We start from the raw sequence: 21,384 nt of genomic DNA, 5'->3' as shown, positions 1-21,384 counted from the left end.
CTGGATCTTTTCGCCCTGGTTTTTCAAAGCGTCTGTCTCCCCTAGAAAGGCAGAATAGAAGTTTCAAATAAGGTTTGAGAACTACTCCGTTCATTTCAGGTAAGAGGGGTTTTTGTTTAGTTTGGCTTGGAGTTGGGGTATTTAGGTTTTGTTTGGTATTTGGTTGTTTTTAAATCAGACTTTGATGGACAGGATTTTTACAGGTCCAAATGATAACTGAAATTTTCAAGAATGCCAATATACATGCATCCTTTAGCAACTAAGCACGTTTTTAAGTGTGGCCCTAAATCCCATCAATACAATACTGTCAAGACTAAAAGATGAAGTGAATCCTTCAGAAATCCATATTTTTATCCACAAGTTACTGATTTCCATCTTAGTGCCCATCATTTATATTCTCTTTGAGTACCTCCTTCTTCCCAGGAATTTGTCAGAGAAATACTTTGCTTAAGTACTCTTCTAGCTGCTCCTGAGTTCCTAGAAAAACAATTGCTGGATTCACCCTAGAAATTCAGATGTTCCACTCACAGGTATGCCTAAGCGTCTTTCCTAGAATATTTTTATGAAGTCAAAAGGCAAAAATGGAAGCTGAGCAGATACAAATAGAGAACTTTAAAGGGCTAGAGTTTTCTGTTACCTTTCCTCCCAACTCTGTGATCTGTGCATTTCCCTGCCCCCTCCTCGCCCAAATCCACCCTCCACTTCATCAAAACTTCTTTGGTAGAAACCGCTTTCTCCTCGGCCTCTGCCTGAAAAGACAAAAAAAGAACACAAATGTTTGAATAAATAATAATAGAAGCTTAGTCAGGTAGGTTGCCCTTTCCAGTTGTCCCTGTGAACTTATCTTGCATTCTTAAGCCCCCACACAATTAACTGAGGCAAAGAACAAAAAAAAGAATCAAAGACTCAAAAGACTCTCATATAAAAACTCTTATCAAGGAGCACAAGATCAGAACAGGCAAACAATTCGGCAGTCAGTGCTGTGCAGAAAAACACAAAACATATACACCCAACAGAAACTACTAAACAAGGATGCATTGCTCACATTTACGTAGTACTCGTGTACTTCACATGCATAAAAATCAGGTTGTTTTTAACAGCAGCATTCATTTTAAGGGTACCACACTGCAGTTGCACTTATAACTACTGCTGTCAAGGTTAACAGGGGAGGGGGAAGCTTCATCACTGCACCACTCTTCAGTTCCAGTGATTCCCACCAGAAAACTCCCAACAGCAGCAGGGGAAAAAGAATCAAAGATGGGTACAAGGTAAGACAACATGCATTGTTACTGCCTCCTCACTTTCTCAAGAAAGAATTCTCTATGACTACCAAGCATCAAGCCTCAAGTCAGAAAGTTACAGATGTATCCCTCAAGTGAAGCATCCTGAAGCACACCTTCAGTGTTTGGGTGGGGTTTGTTTTGTTAAACAGAATAATGCAACAACAACAACAACACCCAGTGTCCCTAGAGGTTCAAGGTAACTTCCAGCACTGGTTAGATAACTGGCCAGAATAAAGTTTGCATATCTACAAAAGATTATAAACACTGCTTTCACAGAGTGCTACAGCAGAAGAAACTGGAGGTTTTTAAGCTCATTAACTTACTATTTTAAGGATCCAATGGAAAGAAAACAATGTAAACAAGTGAAATAAGTCAATCTGCTGATCGTCAGGATAATTTCCTCCTGCATATGCATGCAGTCTCTATACTGTCTAGTCCAAAGACCTAAAAACCACCTGATAAACAGAATTCTTGACAGTGAAACTATCATAAGCCTCTATCCCTCTACGCTTCCAGTCTTAAAAGAAAACACACCTCTAAGGATGATGTGCAAACCAGGCCAGATATCTGGAGAATAAGACGAGACAGAATGACCAAATGAAGCAGGAAATCTAAAAAAATATATTTTAAGAATGGACTCCAATCTCTGTAGTCTTTGAAAGAAAGTAACAATAACAAGCTGTTAAATCTGAAACCATGAGATTTCAGGATCTATCAAGGAACTTAACCACGTTTCTGTATTACAGAAGAAACCCTAAAAAGGCATAAGAATTGAAAGAATTAAGGCAGTTGCAACAGTTTCACTACTATTCCTCACCAAACTTCTTGCTAAAAGTTTCTTTCCAGATAGGGAGAAGAGATGCTCAGATACATGAAGAAACCAAATGAAGTTAGTCTGTCAAGTCTCTCCTGGTTTAGAAACAGGGTTTTATACATCCTTTGGCAAAACTATCCACTTCCGAACACCAGCAAAGCAACAGGAGAGCTCTTTGTCACAGGAATGCGGACTTCTTTACCGCAGTGTTTTGGAGATAGCCCAAGTTCACAAACCCAGATGAACACTGGACAAAACTTATGAAAGAGAAATAGGCTAATACTGAACAGAGTATGTGATTGAATAGTCACAGCTCTCTAATGCCTGATTTAGTGGTTGGCAAGACTGCTCATGGCCGGGGAGTTGGAACGACATGGTCTTTGAGGCCCCTTCCAACCCAAGCCATTCTATGATTATATCTGGCTCAGGAAATGCATCAAGGCGCAAACGTCTGGAAAGTAAACATTTGTGAGATATTCCACCTTCGTGCCTCTATGCAACTCTCTTTTCAAGCCATCTGCTTTGGAAGTTATGAGAGACGTTTATGAAGCAAAATGAAGCCCTGTCTGATTCAGCATGGCTGTTCTACATGCAAGTGGAGGCAAAGGAGCTGACCGAGCAGTCAAGACAAGAGAACAATTAGCAGTGACTGTACCAGAAATATAAATACCTTTACTATGGGAGTTCTGATACTACAAGATTGACAAAAGATAAGTGCAAAGTTAAGCTGCAAACAAAAGAAACAGTAAAAACATGACAACACCAATAGCAGCAAAATGTCAAGGCACTATGGGTCTCCTAAAATCCTGCAGTTCTTCAGAGATAAAGCCCAGGAAATTTTAAGCATTTCATACAACGACGTCTTTGCCCAGTTTATTCTCTGCAGGACAGCTCTCTTCCTCCCTCTCACATAAGATAACAAAATGAGAACAGCTCACAGGAGAAAGCCATAGGCCGTCAGAGCCAACACAGACTTGCCTCGCATCTCTGAGGTACTAGAAGTGGAAAGATGCATGTCCTTTCCCTACAAAATCAGATGTCCTTTCCTGCTTTTACAGTGAAAGACAGCAGTATCTGTGCTGTTGTCTTGCAGCACGTGAAAGTCCAAATGCACACTGGTTATTAAAAACAGACATACAGCTAGCAGAGCTAGCAATACAGAGATGTCGTTGGCAATGGAAGGCACATGCCTTGTATGTGAGCAAGAACACAATTAGAGCTGGTTTAACAGCAGGATGGCTTATGCCAGCTTTGCAGGTATGTGAAGCAACAGCTTGTGACACTCCTCTCCACCCAGCCTTCCTGCAACACAGTTCATCAATATTTCAGCTGAGCTCAACCTATCACTGAAATAGTTGGAATTAAAAAAAAACCTTGCAAAAAAAAATCCCAACAAAAGCAACTGATCTCAGCAATTCACCCCAAGGCTGTCTGTGGGGTCGGGCTATACTTCAGTCCCAGAGCTACCAATACAACACAGTACTAGGAAGGATCAGCTGAAGCCACCTCTGTCACCTGGTATTGCCACCCTCCTCCAGTGCATTCTTGAGGGGACACCGCCCAGAGGTGTGCTTGGTTAGACATGTGCACCTCCAACAGAAGCCAACCAGACCACTGCTTGGGAACCACACTGCACTGAAATAGGTTCTACAAGCTACAGGAGTGAGTAGCTAAAGAAATCTCTGTTGATAAAGTCAGTTACTCAGTAAGCAGATTACTCTAAGTAGATGAGTCTGATCAGAAAGTGCACACAGGACACACCTAATACTGATAACAGCAAATATTTTTTGAAAAGGTAAAGCTTGTGTTGACAGTGAAAACACATGCAAACCCAGTGTTTGCCCCCTTTTTTTTTTTTTTTTTTTATTTGAGGCCAATAAATTCAGAACAACATGCTTATTTTCTGTAGCATGCCACTTCTGAGAAGTGGCATGGCATACAGGGAGCCAAACGTTCAAGCGTTGCTGTTGAACAGTAAAATTGGTGTTGAACAGTAGAAGTATCAATTGCCAAGTCATGAAATGCCAATGAGCAGCTGTGCCACTTGTAATTCAGTCATTCCTTAAAAACTTCAGAATGAGGTGCTCAATCCACTGGATATCGTGATAATAGTAGCCAACAACATAACTTGAAAAACAGCCAGTTCTGCATTTAAGGAAAGCATACAGGACGCAAGCCAGAGGGCAAGAAGCAGCACACACCATCATTTCAACTGTCATTATAAAAAAAAAAGCAATGCAACAAGCAAGTTCAGGAAACTGAAGGAAGACTGAAGCTTATGATCAACTACCATAGCATAATACTACTTTGCAAGAAGAGCAGGATAGCTGTAGGTCAATTACAGCTATTTAGTTATTCCCACTTTCACACCATTCACATGCTTTCAAACAACACCAACAGATTATAAATGGGAAAGGGGGTGGAAGGGGAAAGAGTTCTAATGAGAAGCAAAGCATTGTTCCTAAAGATCTTCACCAAAGCTGAGAACAGCAACACAACAAGGTGTCTGCAGCCTTGCAGCCTGTTCCTGGGACTACTTAAATTTCTACTCGTCTGAAGCTCTTATTTATGAATGCTGACATTCCAGTCCAACCGCACAAAGAACAGGCTTAGCTACACACCACAGGGAGCTCCCAGGAAAACAGCTCATTTAGGCAAAGGTCACGTGCAAGTGCTTGGATTTCTTTAGACAATCCAACTTCAGAACTGAATTAAAAGTTTAGGATTCGTGGTCTGACACAAGACACGTGCAGTACTAGCAATGGCAGTTTCACCCTGCAAATGCTTTTTATGAGCAACACCAACCTGTAATCCATCATACGGTCAAACATTTTAACAACAAAGCAACTGCCACACAGCAATCTCTTTTATATCAGCCAGACACAATCCTTCTCAATAAAGCATAAGGTGACCATGGAGAAGGTATTACCAAGTGTTAGTTGTAGCTTTAAATAACTGGAAGTGAAGCTACATTTGAAGAGTTCCAGCAACCTTTAGGGTAGTTTATCTCTTCCTCCCTTTAGCCATCTTTGTCACAGATCCCTTCTCACATGCTCTCAAATGCTGTAACAGTTTTTGACTCTGCCTCAGTGAGGAAACTTAAATCTCACTGTACATGTTAGTTCCTCCCTGCAGCTATGGCTGTGCAAGTTGTTTCAAGACAGAAATCTTGTTTTGGTGAAGCTGAAGCAGGAAATCAACCAGCAATAGCTTCGTTGCATACGATAATGTAAAGTTTGCAAAAAGCACCAGGCAGTTTTGCATGGCAATGAAGAAAAATGTTTTCCAACTGTTAAGCAAGGCAATTCATTTAATGAACAAGCACAGAAAGATTTCGAAGTCCTTTTCATCATACTTCAAAACAACCGCATATAAAGCTTGCTGTTTGCAAGCCAAGAGCTACTTCTACAAGTTAATTGTCACTAGTCCTATGCTGAGTCTTTCCTAAGTAACTATTAGAAGTCCTCAAATACAAAAACATTATGTCTGTAATTATTAAGAATCTACAATTTTGTTCCTGCAGAAATCCTAAATTTGTTTGCTGAGACAGAGAAGCTTTGGTAAGGCTCATCATGCATAGAGCTCAAGCCAATGCTCAGGGAAAGCAAAGGGACAGAGCGGAAGAACCAAGCTGCAGCCAGGATCAACACAAGGGAAAGCTCAGTAATTTACAGTTTTCATCTGTATCAAGAATGAAAAATGAGTAAGGTAAAAAGTGGAGAAACATGTTCTTTGTTGGTCAGCAGGAGGTAAGAGTGACAGAGCAGCCTAACAAGCACAGCACATAAAGATGCTTACAAATGAAGAGAAAAAGATGAAATGAGAATGAAAGCAAAAATAAGTGAGAAAAATTCAGAGCTAACAGTTCTTAACATAACTTAAACATGAAATAAGAAAACACAGGAGTATACACAGCAGAAGCTTTCAAATGTTCTTAATAATACTGCATAAATTTTACACTTTTCACAGAAGTGTAATGAATTAAACTGAATTGCTCAACAAAATTTCCCTCCACATACATATTAAGGAATGGCATTACTGGGTTAGGAGTCATATGCTGGCACATTTAACCTTGTGACCTCACTGAGACTATTGAGGGCAATTAAAAAAAAAAAAAAACAACTCACTCTCACTGCATAACGGTAAGCAGTCACTGTTAATGGTAAAGAAATAAAAGAAAAAATAGATGAAAAAAAGGAAGTTAGGCAGCTTAATGTTCTGAAGATCCTGAGATTGAAACTAGAGAGCACGCTAGTGGTCAAATGATCTCAAATCACCAAATTTTAAACAGCATTCATTGCATTTGTAGAATTAAGCCTTACAGCATCTAGAGAGAAATAGCTAGTCTAAGGAAAACTCTCATCAAGCATTTCAACTACATATGGAAGCAATGTCTGAAGATGTTAGTGAAAATTTCACTTGTTAAAAACCTTTAGAATTAAATTAGATAGGAACATAATAGAACATTCACTTGAGCACCTGTAAAGGCAGAATTTACTTAAGTGATTACTCTTGATATTTTTAAGCTTCCAGTATTCTAGATACAACCCATCACATTCACATAATAAACAGACACAGTAACATTCACAGCAGTATACATACTGAAAGGGAACCACTAAAATAAATTGAGGATTTAACACTGGTTTGAACCTAGTGATAGTCCTCGAGGACATTTTCTCCATTCACTTGCAAATACTTGAAGTCAGCCAGGCCTAGACACCGACTGTAGTGATGCACTAAACATTTTTCCCAAAACAAATTGAATTTGATCTTCCCATTATCTCCTTGTGCTTATTCTTGGCATATTAATAGATAAAAATGACTTTTCAGAACACTGAACACCATCTACAATCTTAATGTTTTAACTGGATTCATGGATTCTTCCCTCCCTCCCCACATATTAGTTTCATACCCTTATTAAAAGTTACGTTTAACAGCTCTGAATGAATTCCCTATTGCTACTTGAAACTGCCTGCCCATTTGCTTTCCGCACCCAATCAAAGATACAGAAAGGGTACCAGACAAGCATTGGGACAGTGTACAGAACTATCACCAAGAATCCAGTCTTCATTCTTTGAAGCCTTTTCCGTAAGATGCTGTTAAAGTTTTAAGGGAAAACAAACTGATCAGGAGAAACTATTACCAAGCTTCGTCTAACATCAACCAGAAGCTTTAGCCTGGCTGAACTACACTGCAGGACACCCCACTAACAGCTCACCTCGACCTCTGGAGGAACTTCGACCTCGAGGAGCCCCTACCACCGTTCCTCCTCCACGTCCTGTCAACCGCAGGACAGCAGCACTGTTTACAGACATCGAGAAATTTCTCTGTCAAGAAGAAGAAAGAGGCAAGGTGAGATTTGATTAAAAACACTTCCCATTTCACAAATGTGGCTCAATACCAGTTCTGCTCTCCTTACATTCATCACAATCTCTACAACAGACTAACACTGACAAGTAAAAGAACCATTAGCAGCTGAAGCAGTCCATAAAAACATCTTTACCGATATTACTGCTCCAAGGTTACTTACCTGACAAGGTCTCTGAAATGTACATGATACTCATTTTTAGTAAGACAATGAAGACTGGTACAATTTGAGTAAGTAATGGCTGAAGAAAAACCCATTTTGACAGAGAACGGATAATTTTAATTAACTCTTTCCCCATTCTCTGAGCACAGTTTGGAAAAAACAACATTTGGGGCCAGAAAACAAGATCAAGATATATTAACAAGCAAGCCTGAATTCACATGCTTTCCAAATATAAGCTTTAAGGAACACAGAGGACTCAACGGCTGTCCTTGTTTTCTGATAGAAGAGGCAAACTGCTCACGTGAATTCAAATTACTACACATTTGAAGATCTTCAAATAACAAAGAGATAAGAATCAGATTTGAAATCTACATGGCTAATACCAATAACAGCAGGAATCTGAAGGAATTTTAGCCTACTTCAAAATCAGATCTAATTGCTTGGTATGTTCTTTCTACAAAACAGATCTTCCTTCAAGAGGGAAATGGTAACTAGGTAGATTTGAGGGGAAAAAATCCAGTAGCAAATCCATAGCAAAAATCCATAGCAGAACAGCAAGGTCAGCCACCAGTAAACGTGATTTGATTTTCCTAGCCATCTCTTAAAACAGATAGAAATAGCTTCAACATCAAGCCAAAATGAATTACCTTAATTTGCCCCTAAGTTAATCACTACCTTTCCTGCTGTGAACACGTCTGAGGGTTTTTCTTAAAGCAGCTAATACTTCTTTTTTCCACTGTTGATTTGGTTTTGTTTTTAAAGCTCTGAACATCCATGAACTCTTTTCTACAATACTGCAGATTAAGTTAGTACAAGCAATACACGCTGTGGACTTTGTTTGATGAGAAGACATCCCCATCCTGCAAAGCACATGGAACAGATAAAATTGGTGTGCTCACAGCAGAGAAACAGGAAACACCATTCAGAGAAGTCCACCTACAACAGCTGGTCAACTACTTAGCTTGACAGCTGATAATGAAGATAAGGAAACAAAGTACCACCATCACTTATTTTGCTTAATTAAAAAACAAACAAAAACACAGATCAAGAGACTACTTAAACTGACACTTCTACAAATGCCTGTCACTTCTTCAAAAAATAACAAATTCAAGTTGTTTTACAGTCATTTTAAAAATCATTACCTAGGATCTATACTATGCACTATCTTAAAAGAACTGATTTCATTCATTTCACCCATTATCTTTTTTTCTTTTTTACTTGAAAACCTGGATGCCAACACAAACACAGATCAGCATGGATGTTTAAGATACACAGTCTTCCATCTTTCATTTAAACCTAGATGAGTTTTGACAAGTGCTCCAGCTGTGGAAGTTTCTACTCATCTAAAGCATACATTAGTTCACATCCAGTATTTTACTAAAGAGAAAACTAAGCTGTTAATCAGATTCACTGTTTTGTGTAAGAGATTCCATATGGATCTCTTATTTCTCCATTTAGAACAAGATCAATGAATCTTTTTTTAAAAAGTAGTATTTAACTGACTTCAGTGTCCCTCTCCAACACTGCATGCTGTAGTGCAAAGCTGCCCTAAAGAGGGTCTCAGTTCACTACTTCCTCATAAATGGAGGATGTTACAAGAAACAAAAAAACAGAAACATAACTATGAATACACACAAACAAAAAAAGATATTTACTAAGATCCTAAGACTCCCTTACTCCACAAGCAGATTTTCAGATTAATACAACTGAATCCTTCCTAATGCAAGCACAAACAAGGAGAAGAAACCAAAGGATCATATGCTGCATATTGCCCGTGGTGACCCTGGAAAACTCTGCTAAAGCAACCTGCAGAAACCTTCTCTTCAAAAGCCAGGTTACTTTGAACTAGAAGGAGTCTTCCTGTACCATGACTATCAGCAAATCCATTCTTATTCACCTCAAGATCACTTATGAACACACATCACAGATTCTCAATGATGAGCAATGTTAATCACGTCATGGGGGTACAAACACCAGGAATTTCTGCTAGCTTAAGTAATGCTGTTTGCTTAGCATCTCAAACCAATCAATCACGAAGGGGGAAAAAAAAGGTTCAGAATCACTTAAGAAAAAAAGATAACATCCTCTGGATCCTCAGACAGCATTAAAAAAGATTTAAAATAGATACATGGACCTCTTCTCACAGATTAACACTCCTATGGAGATTGCAGAGCACTGTTTAAGCCCACCATGAAGATGGTTGTAAAATTAAACGTGAAAATTGGCAGAGGCACTGCACACCAACTCCTCAAAAATTGTCAAGACTGCTGAAACAGTGGGCACTGCCACAGAGCTCCACCTAAAGGAGGCCTACAAAAAAGCCAGAGTGACGCCTTCAGGGAGTACAGCAATAAGACAAGGGGTAATGGCTTTAAACTGTAAACTCAGAAACCACTTGCCATCTTAATCTGTGCCAAGAGACTACTCAGCACATCTTCAATAACACAGCCTTAAACTCCTGTTATTCCTCCTGGATAATATCGTGACAATAAGCACAAGTCAACATTCCCTTTGACCATAAAAGGCTTGTAGTTCACTGTCTAAATGACTCCATTGTTTATCAGAACAAAAAATATGCCTAAAGGTTTATTTAACACCACGGTTTAATGTTCTGGTATGCCTGGCTGACCAATTCCCGGGCTCACTGACTGAATCCTTCCTTATTCTACTGGAGAATGGAAGCTGGGCTAAGGTTTCCCATAAAAACATATCCTCAACCTCAGTTGCCTTTTAAGACAAAAACTCTGATAAGAGGTGCCTACAATGCATTCACAAACACATAAATACAGCTGCTGATTAAAAGCTAAACTTCTAGCACACTATGTCAGAGGACAACATACTAAAAAGACAAGAAATACAAACCAACACTGAAGAGGAAGGAACTTCAGAAAAGGTGAAAAGGATATGTCAGAAACCCAATACACAAAGATGATGGGGGAAAAAAGTCAATACAAGGCAGCACGGGGCAAAAGAATGAGGATGCTCTGAAATCCTAAATATCATCACTTCCCAACTCCTGCAAAAAAACAAACTACACTCTAGTCAGCAAAAACACCTGGGTTTCTGCTATTAGAAAACAACAACTCCAATCCACGGTATTGTGAAGCAAGAAAAGTGCGAAGATATAATACACCAGAGAGCTGCATAATGAGAAGTTCTGAAAAATCATAAAGAGGGAGTAAGTTCAGAGTCGAAAATCCAAGGCATTAAGACAGAGCATGGCAGACAGCTTCCCCCGCTAGGAATTGGCTTGAAAGTAAGGAATTTCAAACTACTTATAGCAGCCAACCTTGAAAGACAATCTTGAGACTACCTGTTCTCACTCTTACATTTTTCACTCATAACTACGGAAACCAAACAATAAAATAATCAGGCAGCTGCTTACATATGAAGTAGTTAACATTTCTTTGAAATTTTTAGCACTCTTAATAGGCAAAAACTTCAACACTTGTCCAAACACCACAAACTAGTTTCTAGAACTTAGATACTTTAGAGAAGGTGGCCCAAAATTGTAGAAAGTTTCACTTACTTGAAAACATTGTGTACTTCACAAAGAAATAATGAAATACTACTCCCAAGATGATCCTGGATTTAATAAGTTGTTCTGTTGATGGCAGAACAGTGTACAGAAAATATTTGTTCAGATTTAAGATAATCTATGAGTATAAATACAATTTAGCATACTTTCAGAATCCCTTTGCCTTAAGTCTACCAATCTCCAATGGGGGGTTTTAACAAATTTTATTCTTTTAAACAGAGGCATACTCTTTATTTTCCTTTGCCCGAGACAGTCTACATTTTTATTTATTCTAAAGAATCCTATCTTTCTATAAGGATACAAACCTGTTCTTCTTCTGTAAAAGGTACAAGTGCCAATGGTGGCAGGGGCTCCTCTTGTAAAATAGGCAGAAACTCCTTATCCAGAAGGTCTGAAGGTATCTGTACGAAAGTAAATAGACAGTTACTTGATATGCCCATGTAATTACAGTTTAGTGACAATGGAACATACATCAGTTTACACGAAAATTTGTATCCTGTCAACTCTCTGTCCACAGCAGTACTTCCAATAACATAACTGGAACGGGTGCAACTCCACTAAGAATTTACTTCTCCAGAAAAAAAATCTTCTAGACAAAATATCCAAAGCATTCACCACCCACAACTAAACTAAGTAAAGCATCACAATCATATACACCGAAGTTTCAAACTGTACACAAGTCCAACCCAAATCTGAACAAGGTGAAATTTCAACTGGCAAACCATGCTTTTCTAAGTGCAGTGCACATTTGTACCTAGCTTTTTATTTAATACATCAACAGAACTAGCATATATTGTTTTTGAGGTTGTATTTGATTTTAAAATCAAGATTTCCAACTTGTAATCAGCAAAGAGAAGAAAAAAGTAAAATGAAATTAAGCAATGAACACTAATTATGATTTAAATACAAATGAATTCAATTTTTTTAATGGCAGGTCCATCAAAAGATGTGACCTTGAGCATGCAGAGAACAAGCTACAACTACTGCCAAGTGAATTCTGATTATGCCAACAGAGAACACTGCTTTGAGAATATCTAGCTTAAAACAGAAGAGAAAAAGACTTCTGATAATTTTATTTGAAGCATTTCCCCTGCCGTTTGAGAACCTGAGGGAACAGCATGGAGCTGCAACAGGGGAGGCACAGGTTGGATAACAGGAAAAGGTTCTTCACTGGGAGGGTGAACAGGCAATAGAACAGCCTCCCCAGGGAAGTGGTCATGGCTTGCTGGAGTTGAAGAAATGTCACAGAATGGCTTAGATTGGAAGAGACCTTAAAGATCATCCAATTCCAACCCCCTCGCCATGGGCAGGATTGCCGTCCTCTAGATCAGGCTGACCAGGGCCCCGTCCAACCTGGCCTTCAATGCCTCCACGGATGGAGTATCCACAACTTCTCTGGAAAATGCCCTCAGTCGTACTGTCTGATTTTTGGGTGGTTTTGTGTGGAATCAGGAGTTGGACTCTATGATCTTTATGGGTCACTTCCAACTTGAAATATTCCGTGATTTTATGGCATATATCAAAGACATCTAACTCTTCTATTGCAAAAGAATGCCACATTCTAACAATACCCTTCTGAAATACAGACACACAAGCAGTGAGCTTCCGGACCATTCATAACCACTGGAGAGTTTTCTGCAAAACAGGCTGTTAGCAGCTTGTTCTGGATCAGTTTTAACTACAGATGGCTCAAATCATGATAGAGCAGACATACCTCATGAAAGAATTACAATTGACAAGTTGACTTATTCAAGCATAACATCTAGGTTTAAAATCACAATGTGTCAAATAGTGCAGGAAAATTCTGTATGTTAACGTATAGCTTTAAGCTATAACACCCCAGCTTATAACACTGAATGCCCTTGAATCTGTGTAAAAGCAATGCAAGGCCCCCAGCACTGTATAAAAATGCCTGTACATTCATGCTAAGAGGTGTGCATGCACCTCTGCTAACAAAGCTAATCTGCAAACTGAAGTAAGTTCTCACCATCCCTCCCTGACTCACGGGTAAGGTTCCTGGAGGCGTTCAGACTCTCCAGTCACTGTGTGTCTGCTGCAACAACACACTAAACTTTGTTTATCCCATGTTTACAAACACAGCAGGAATGACTCCTTTACCTGAAATGCCCTCAGAAATACAACTTCAACTAGATGAAAGTTGTGGGTTTTTTTTTTTTTTTTTTTTTTTTTTTAAGCATTGTGGTATTACATGCACTGGACTGTATTTGCAACTTAACTCCCAGAGAAATGATGAGGACTGCTGTCTGAGCTGGTTACCCGCTGAACTTCACTGTCTTAAGTGAAGAACAAACAGGGGGCTCCTACCTTTTTTTTTTTTTTTTTTTAAATAAAGTGGTGCGTTAATATCACTGATTGTCTGAATTTCAAGTTGAATCAATGAATTGTTTTAACTGTATTAAATGAAATCCTACCAAGGCAAGGAAATCTGCTCGGTTGCAAAGGGACATTAACCCTCAGTCACTTGTACCAACAGATTTGATTAAGACAACCCAAGTGGGGGGGGGTTGACCTAAGGCAAAAAAGAACTAAACAGTTAATGCATTAGAAGTGGGATCACACAGATCTCTTCAATTCTCTGCCAAGGGATATACAACGTGTGTCCATAACGATACAATACAAATAACTATCTCTAATCACAAGACTGTGCACATGCACACATCAGGCCGCCTTCCTCTTCCCGCTTACCTTATTATCCTTTACAAAAAGTGCCAACATTTCTTCTCTCCCATAGCGATAGTCTGCTAGTTTGTACTTTGGCAAAGCTGGAGACAGAGGAGGAGATGTCACACTGCCGCCACTAGACAAAGCTCGCAGCCTAAAAAAAAAAAGCAAAGAAAGCAGTGAAAATTGAATTGAGGAGAACGTGTCTTCATCTCTGCTGTAACTCCTCCTCACATTTAAAAACTGGACACAAACAAAGCAAATCCAGTCCTGAAAGTAAAGCAAAGACATTTACATAGTCTAACTTCAAAACACAAACTTGGTGCTTCAAGAAGAATGAAATTGCTTTCCTCATTTTCCTGGTAGCCAGAAGCAAAAAAAAAAAAAAAAAAAAAGGTATATATTCATATACACACAAACACCTCCACAAGCACTTCAATCCCCTGAAGAACACTATGTTGACTATCTAGTGAACTAGCTACATCCCTGAAGTGCTTAGACTAGGTAAACAAAATTCAACTGTATTACCTATCTTCCATACATAGTATTGAGAACAGGTGTTTTTTTTGGTTTTGGGTTTCTTTTTTTCTTTTTTTTTTTTTGACTCTTAGTCAAAATTCTTACCATGCTACTGTCAGCAAATATTTATCTAATAAATGGAGAAAAAGAGTTAGACATTTTAAAAAGTTTATTGTTTGTTAAAGGACAACGGATTTTACAATGAAGTTTCTTCCTTGGTCATCGCCGCCTCCGAAATCCAATGCTCTAAATTCCATCTGCAGGAATTAAATTGAATGCCATTTTTCATCGTGTACACCTTGTTTTAGTAATTCCATACACAAGCTGTACAAAACAGCCACACTTCCTTTCAGAGACACTTCAAGCCATGAGCTAACTTACAATACCAGAAATACTACTGAGTTTGGTCCTATCTCACACAGGCAACCTACTCAACCTCTTGTAGATAGAATCTTACTGTTATATGACATTATTCCCAATCCATTGATTAATTAGTCTCATCCTGCAGGGTCATTTCCTCAGCTAGCCAACCATCTCACACTTTCAAATCTGAGGAACGTTTTACAAAAGAATGCAAGTCAAGAAACAAGAAGCAGACCATTCCCTGCAGTCTCCTTTGATGTGCACCGTAATCAAGTATAACACTAGAAACTATTTTCAACAGTTCCACAATCCTTGGAAAAGAAGGCTGTCTAAACGAACATGCTGGTTCAACATTTACTTTCCACCTAAGCAATGAAGAATGTTTTGTGAATTATTATTTTTTGAACTGCATAGAAAGGAAAATACAATTTCTAAGTCAAACTGTTGCTTGATTTTTTTTTTGGTTGGTGCCACCCAGTGGCAGTTTCTTTACACACCACATCCAAATTAAAAACGTCTGCTGAGGAATTATTCAGAGGATTAGATGTCTCAGTGAAACGTCCAACATCAATCCAGATTAAACACGACCCAGAGTTTCACTATTAAGAAGTGATACAACTATATAGGTAACACACTGCAGTATACTGTGGCACAAAATAATAATTATCGTGGTTTGTTTTTAAATTAGTTACCTCTCCATCCCCACCCCCCCTTTTATCCCCCCCATATAGCCTTGGCTTTGTTCCATCAATGAATCCAATAATATCTGTCTGTTACACTTCAGAGCACTTCAGCATAAGATATCTGCCTAGTGGGTGTATTTATAGATAAAGTCATTCTTTAGCATTCTTTTTATCTAACTAAATAGACTGAGTTCTCTCATTGCTTTTTGGGCCACAAATCATGTCTTTCTTTAATACCCTGCAATTTCTGCAAATTATATATATAAATGAGCCAGTTAGTGTGAATGCAGTATTCTAGTAATAGTCCTACCATGTGCTATGCAGCAATTATATTTCCTGTAGCCACTCCACACTCATTTATACATTTAAGGATCCCGTTACTCTTCAGAAACCATACCAGCTGAAGTCTTGTTTGGAATTTCAGTCAACAATTATTTAAAAAACTAGAGCAAATACTGAAAAATAATCACACTTGTGCAGTTAGTCTTGGGCCAGGACAATGCGTGTCAGACAAACATCAGTAAAATTATACAGTGTCATAGATTCATTTCCCTTCAAGGCAGCAGTTGACTACCTATGACACTTCCATACGTAAAAGCAGGAAGCGATGAAATCAAAAGGCACACTTTTCCATGCATATTCACACTGGGAAACAAAAGCTAGCTTAGGTAGAGTTCATTCCATTAAGGACAGAGTAAGGATTTCCTTATTGGGACGCAGCACAGGGAAAGAACAAACAAGAAAGCTGTCTACCACACATTGCATATTCCTCTGAGATCCCAAACATTATTCCTCTCTCAGTACTTGGTAGCAATGTGAACAGCAAGCACTATCATAACATGGAACAACATATTTCATAGACAATACCAATTTTAAAAATGAAGGATAGCTTTCTAATACTACTTTCACCAGTTAGAGACTGAGGCAAAGCAGTAAGGAACTACCACAGATATGCCATTCAGTCTTAGAACCTATTCAGTCCCAAAAGTCAAAAATTCATAATGTTTTTTTAAATTAAAAACAACTCACCATTCAGGCCCGAAGTTAAGTGTCTGGGTTTCTGCTGCCATTGTTTCTTCTTCTATTCTTTTTTTAAAAAGCTTGAACCTGAAAAATACGAAGTGTTACTATGAGAACAACTAGATTAATACAGTCCTCCAGAAGTCTCCTTCCAAACTGAAGCACATCTGGTCATGCAAAGAACAGAAGAAAATGATTATGGTTTTTTGGTATCCATTTCAGCTCTCTAACACAGAGAAATTTACTAGAATTGATGCAGTTGCTTCTAGAGCATCCTTTGATCCAAATGCCTCTTAACAGCTCCAACAGGACACTGGATCAGTAGTGTCTGAGGAAACTGTTTGTACAAGCAGCCTCTTGGCAAATTGGTGATTACCACAAGGCAGCCAAACATGGAGAATTTGACGCATAATCCTCTTCTGTGAGAACAGTAATGCTTAATTAACAGAATTGTAGCTTCCTGACAATAATAAGATTTAAAAACAACCACTAGATTTTCAGCAAGACAGACTTGCCAGTTGAGTGTCAGAGTATTCAAGATATTTCCACTGCTCATTCTGAAAAAATAAGCTTCCTAACAACTGGGTATAACCAGTGCTGTGACATTCTCCTAAATCTGCAGGCAGATGCTAGGATTTCGCTAATTCTTAGCTTTATTAAGCAAAAAACGCACACAACTTAAGACATCGGTTACTCTCACTGCTCCCTATTGGCCAAGTTCCTGCAGGCACTAGTGAAGGTCAGGTCAAAGTTCCTATATAGCAAGGGCATATGGACAAGGGCAGACAATGGCACGCTGGACAGGAAGGAATGAGACCAAAGGAAAGGTACCAAGTTTTCACAGAAGCAAGTCCAGCCCGACGGTTCTGGGCAAGTGGCTTCTGCAGTAAGAAAATAACAGCTCCCAAAGCCTTCCAGCAACAGCAAACACAAATACAAAGAGGAAGTTTTTGTTTTAATTTCAAAATCAAGCACACTGTAACCAAAGTCCCTCCCCACAACAACAAAAATAGGATTGGAAGCATTACCTACAGAAACTGGTTGATTAGCCTTCAAGAACCATAAAGACAGATGGGAGGGAGGGAGCTTGGCTGTATCAGAACTCTGCTCCTTAAAAGACCTAAGGATTAAATAAGGAGCTCGGTAAGTTTGTCTTTACTTTACATGAAAAGATGATGGAAAAGAAAAAAAAAAAAAGGGGGGGGGCAGACAAAAGCAGTAAAGGGCATTAGCTACTGAAGAAGAGAAAAGGAAAACGGAAGTAAGTTTTATGTATATGCTACAACTAGTATATAGTTATATATATAACTATACTAAAGGCCAAAGAAATAATAGTCTGAAAGTTACAAAATGCCAAAAAATGCTAAAACTGCTTGGGCAAACCTCACCCAGATCTTTCAGGCATATGTATTACAAACAGTTGTAAAAAATCCCTGCAATCTAAATCTAAGAAGTAACATTTGGCTCACATATTTTTACTACATATCATATTGTTTTTTCCCATCCTTTCAATATAATTTATGTACAAATCAGTATTTTTATTTTCCCAATAAACCTATGTAATGAAATGGGGTTATCAGCACTACACGCACCAGAAAGTAACACAGATTAAAATCCAAGTATCCAGGTAGTCTCACAGGCTTCATCTGAGATGATTTTGGTCTGCTTTGAAATGCCTTTTATTTTTTTTAAGCTGCCAACAGCTCATGAGAATACTGAAGGCAAATCCTCTCATCGGTTCTACTAAACAAGCTACAGAGGTGAAGTTAGGTGCCTCAAGGAGGAGGTGTACAACAGCCATATATGTGAAAAGTACCTTGGGACAATTCCAGCTAACTACTGCACACACGTTGGAAGAGCTCTAACAACTCCAAGCAGCACTGCTGCATTCAGTTCGTCCCTTTGCTTCCTGCAAGGCTTTTCTCTACCAGACTGCTAGAAGCCTGCTAATCTCATCCCCTTGTGCTGCAAAACAATTGGCCTTATCCCCCATTTTGATCACCATGCTTATTTGGGAACCTCTCACTGGCTTCCCCTTCCCAGATGCCTTCAGTGAGATCACCTTCTCCCTACATGTTATGACCGTATTAATTTTGAATTGAAAGCGAGACACCTGCAAGTGGACGAAATTGTAGCTGAACAAGACAAAAGCCCAGAGAAGAAAAACAATCAAAATGGCAGCAATAAGTGTAACAGGTGAATGTACTCTAATAGATAATACTACCCAGAGATAAGACGGACATGGACAAAGAAATTACAGGCAAAACAGCACTAAAAGAAAATCGTTGAAAATGGGGCGCTACAGAAACAGATAACGACTTGGGAGGAAGGGGCAGAGAAAAAAGAGCAACCTGGAGAGGAGCCTCTAGCAGGCAGCATGCAGCACACACAGTCAGCAGGTTAATGAGAAGCTGTACTAACAGGAAAGGCAAGCAGGGACAGAGCACACAACACTCACACTGAGATGGAGGAGTCAGGGTGGAGCAAGAAAGGGTGAGCAATGAAAATTTAAGACCTGATCTTTCGTTCCCTTTTCATTATTTTGCCCAAGGAAAAAGCACGAATAAAGACTCGATGGTCTTTATTATCTAGTTAACTTTCTTAGACTCCCAACTTCTGGTCTTTAAGAAAGAAATCTACGCTGCCACCTTACTCATCAAGGATGACAAATCACAAAAACAAACATAAACCGATCACACTTCCTCCTTGATGTAATCTGATGGGGGTACTGCCCCTTTTTGAACTGCAACAGATGAAGGTTTGAACTGCAGATGAAGGTTTTCTCCCAATTAACGTCTATTGATTGAGGAATCTGCACAACCACAAACAGGCCAAGAGCACACAGAGAGCTTTAAGCAAGAATTCAAGGCCACGTTTTGATTACAAACCACTGCTTGGGCAATACTACCTGAAGACTTCCCAGCGCTCTTTCAAAGGGGAACCTCTTCTCTGAGCCTCTTCCTGAATCAGATCAATCCTTGACCAAGATGCCAGTGCAACTCTACAAATAGTCACAGTTTGCCAAAGCAGTTTTGGGAAAAACACCACAAACTGGAATTGCTTCACAAACTGGAATCGAGACCCTGTTTTCCTAGGATGGTACTGTAGCCACAGACCCACCAGCAGCACACAGGACAGCAAAGAGGCATCCCATCACCTATCACCAACCTGTGGACTACGCAGGGAAAACATACCCTAATTTTTCAGCAGCTTAGCACTTCGAAAGTCAGAAGTTCAACCACTGAGCACACACAAAATGTAATCCAATGAAGTTAAGCCATTAAGTGGCTTTCACTCACAATTAACAGGTAATATTATAGGCAGACAAGCTGCTATCAGCAACACTAATTTTATTGTTTTGCTTTAGGTATGATATTTGAGTGAGCCTGTTTTTTTAAATTATTTGTCACGACTTCTATTTAGGATCTCACAAATGTATTGAAGGTTACAGAAGTATCTACTCCAGACAAGCTGGAACTTGATTTCGTGATAGATTTGCATGCTGAAATGCCTATGATGATATTTCAGTTGAAAAAACCTAAAGGCAGTTTTATTAATACTGCAGCACATGTTGGCCCCAGCATCTATCCTGTTAAAACATAAAGGTACCTAATAGCTACCTTGGCAAAAGGTTGGTTGTCACAAGTTCTGAAGTGTTTGAACTACCACATTTTCCAGACTTTGCACAACCTCGAGATTCTATGTAAAACCATCATTTTAAGGCTTGTCTGTTATTCATACGCACTTGAGTTAAGATTGTCAGCCTATGTTAAACTCCTGCATTTCCATGACAGAACTCTGTCCGTTTGTACTACATGGCAATCTGTCTCACCAAGATGCTTCGCTGGTCCAGGTGGAGATCAACTGATTCTTAGCATTCCATAACGAGACTAAGCAATGACCGCATTCAGGTCTACCCAACCAATCTTTCCTATGATGAAAATAATTATACAAGATCCAGTCTTCACTGCAATTTACATCACTGCTTGCCTAGGTTATTCTTTGCTTTCACTAAGTTGGCAAAAAATACGCAACAGCCTTCCTGCCCATCACCATTTTATTCTGACATCACCAGATGTCAGATGTTTAAGAACCTTTCCTTCCAAGGTAGTTCTGCTGCTACTGGAGGTTTCAAACAGCCTTTTTCACCAAGAAACTGGCTAAAAAGAATTGGAAAATGAAAAAACACAGTGAAAGTCTAACGCAAGTAGACTTAAGGGCAAGGAATTAGGTTTTCCTTAAACCTGGAACAGGAATTTAACAACAGAGCTCCACTATGCAGCAGCAACACAGCATGCAGATGATACAACTTCACCTTCAGCGAGTAGCTAAGAAAGCATTCAACAGGCAGCCACTCCAACTAGCTAATTCCACTGCCTTTAACTGTTCTAAACCACAGATTCACTTATCATTAATATTGATTTTCACAAATTCTTGATATATTTAAGAAAATCTCGAGCCCTATACAAACTAGGTTTTGAAAGTTTCAGCACAGTGGTAAACAGGATGACTCAGGTGCTACACTATCAATTGGATATTAATCATCGGCTAAAGCAGGCAATGCTGATTAAAGGACACTGACAAAATTAAAACCAACCAACATGGATTTATGGAAGACATTCAAACAAAATATACTTTAAGAGCAGGTATTTCATTACTCAAGTAGGTGGAATGAATTTTAACATCTCCAGCACATTTCAATTAAGAATGCTAAAAAAGACCAAGTCATTCCCAATGCCTGTTAAGTCTCAAATCACCATGACCTATGGTGTTCTGTTTTTCTTTTCACTTTTAAGCCTTCTCTCAGAAGAGAATCTAAAACTGATGACAGAATACAAATTATCCTCAAAATATAGAGTACAAATATAAGAAGCTATCCTCAACTTCTATAGAATTTCTAACATGGGCTCATATCACTCCTAAAGCCTAAGGATTACAAAAATAGGTATGGT

At 39.0% G+C, this 21,384-nt stretch overlaps 1 protein-coding gene across 12 annotated transcripts in view; it reads right to left on the bottom strand.

The window, feature by feature from the left end:
* GIGYF2 (GRB10 interacting GYF protein 2) overlaps positions 1 to 21,384 on the bottom strand; it is a 73,039-nt gene that overhangs the window by 44,581 nt on the left and 7,074 nt on the right. For 10 of the 12 annotated variants that reach the window (XM_021393449.1, XM_021393454.1, XM_021393457.1 and 7 more), the window contains 6 exons: positions 16,442 to 16,519; positions 13,872 to 14,001; positions 11,471 to 11,566; positions 7,316 to 7,424; positions 638 to 749; positions 1 to 41 (listed from right to left, as the gene is read on the bottom strand). In XM_021393449.1, coding sequence (XP_021249124.1) covers positions 1 to 41; positions 638 to 749; positions 7,316 to 7,424; positions 11,471 to 11,566; positions 13,872 to 14,001; positions 16,442 to 16,482 — 529 coding nt within the window. In that variant the 5' untranslated portion in view covers positions 16,483 to 16,519. Of the gene's footprint in view, positions 42 to 637; positions 750 to 7,315; positions 7,425 to 11,470; positions 11,567 to 13,871; positions 14,002 to 16,441; positions 16,520 to 17,460; positions 17,553 to 21,384 lie in introns of all 12 variants that reach the window. The other 2 variants (XM_021393450.1, XM_021393451.1) reach the window with 2 other exon arrangements.

Source organism: Numida meleagris, chromosome 4 (genome assembly GCF_002078875.1).
Source record: "Numida meleagris isolate 19003 breed g44 Domestic line chromosome 4, NumMel1.0, whole genome shotgun sequence".
NCBI classification, from domain to species: domain Eukaryota; kingdom Metazoa; phylum Chordata; class Aves; order Galliformes; family Numididae; genus Numida; species Numida meleagris.
Note: the sequence above shows the minus strand (reverse complement) of the source record. Positions and strands in the feature narration are given on the sequence as shown.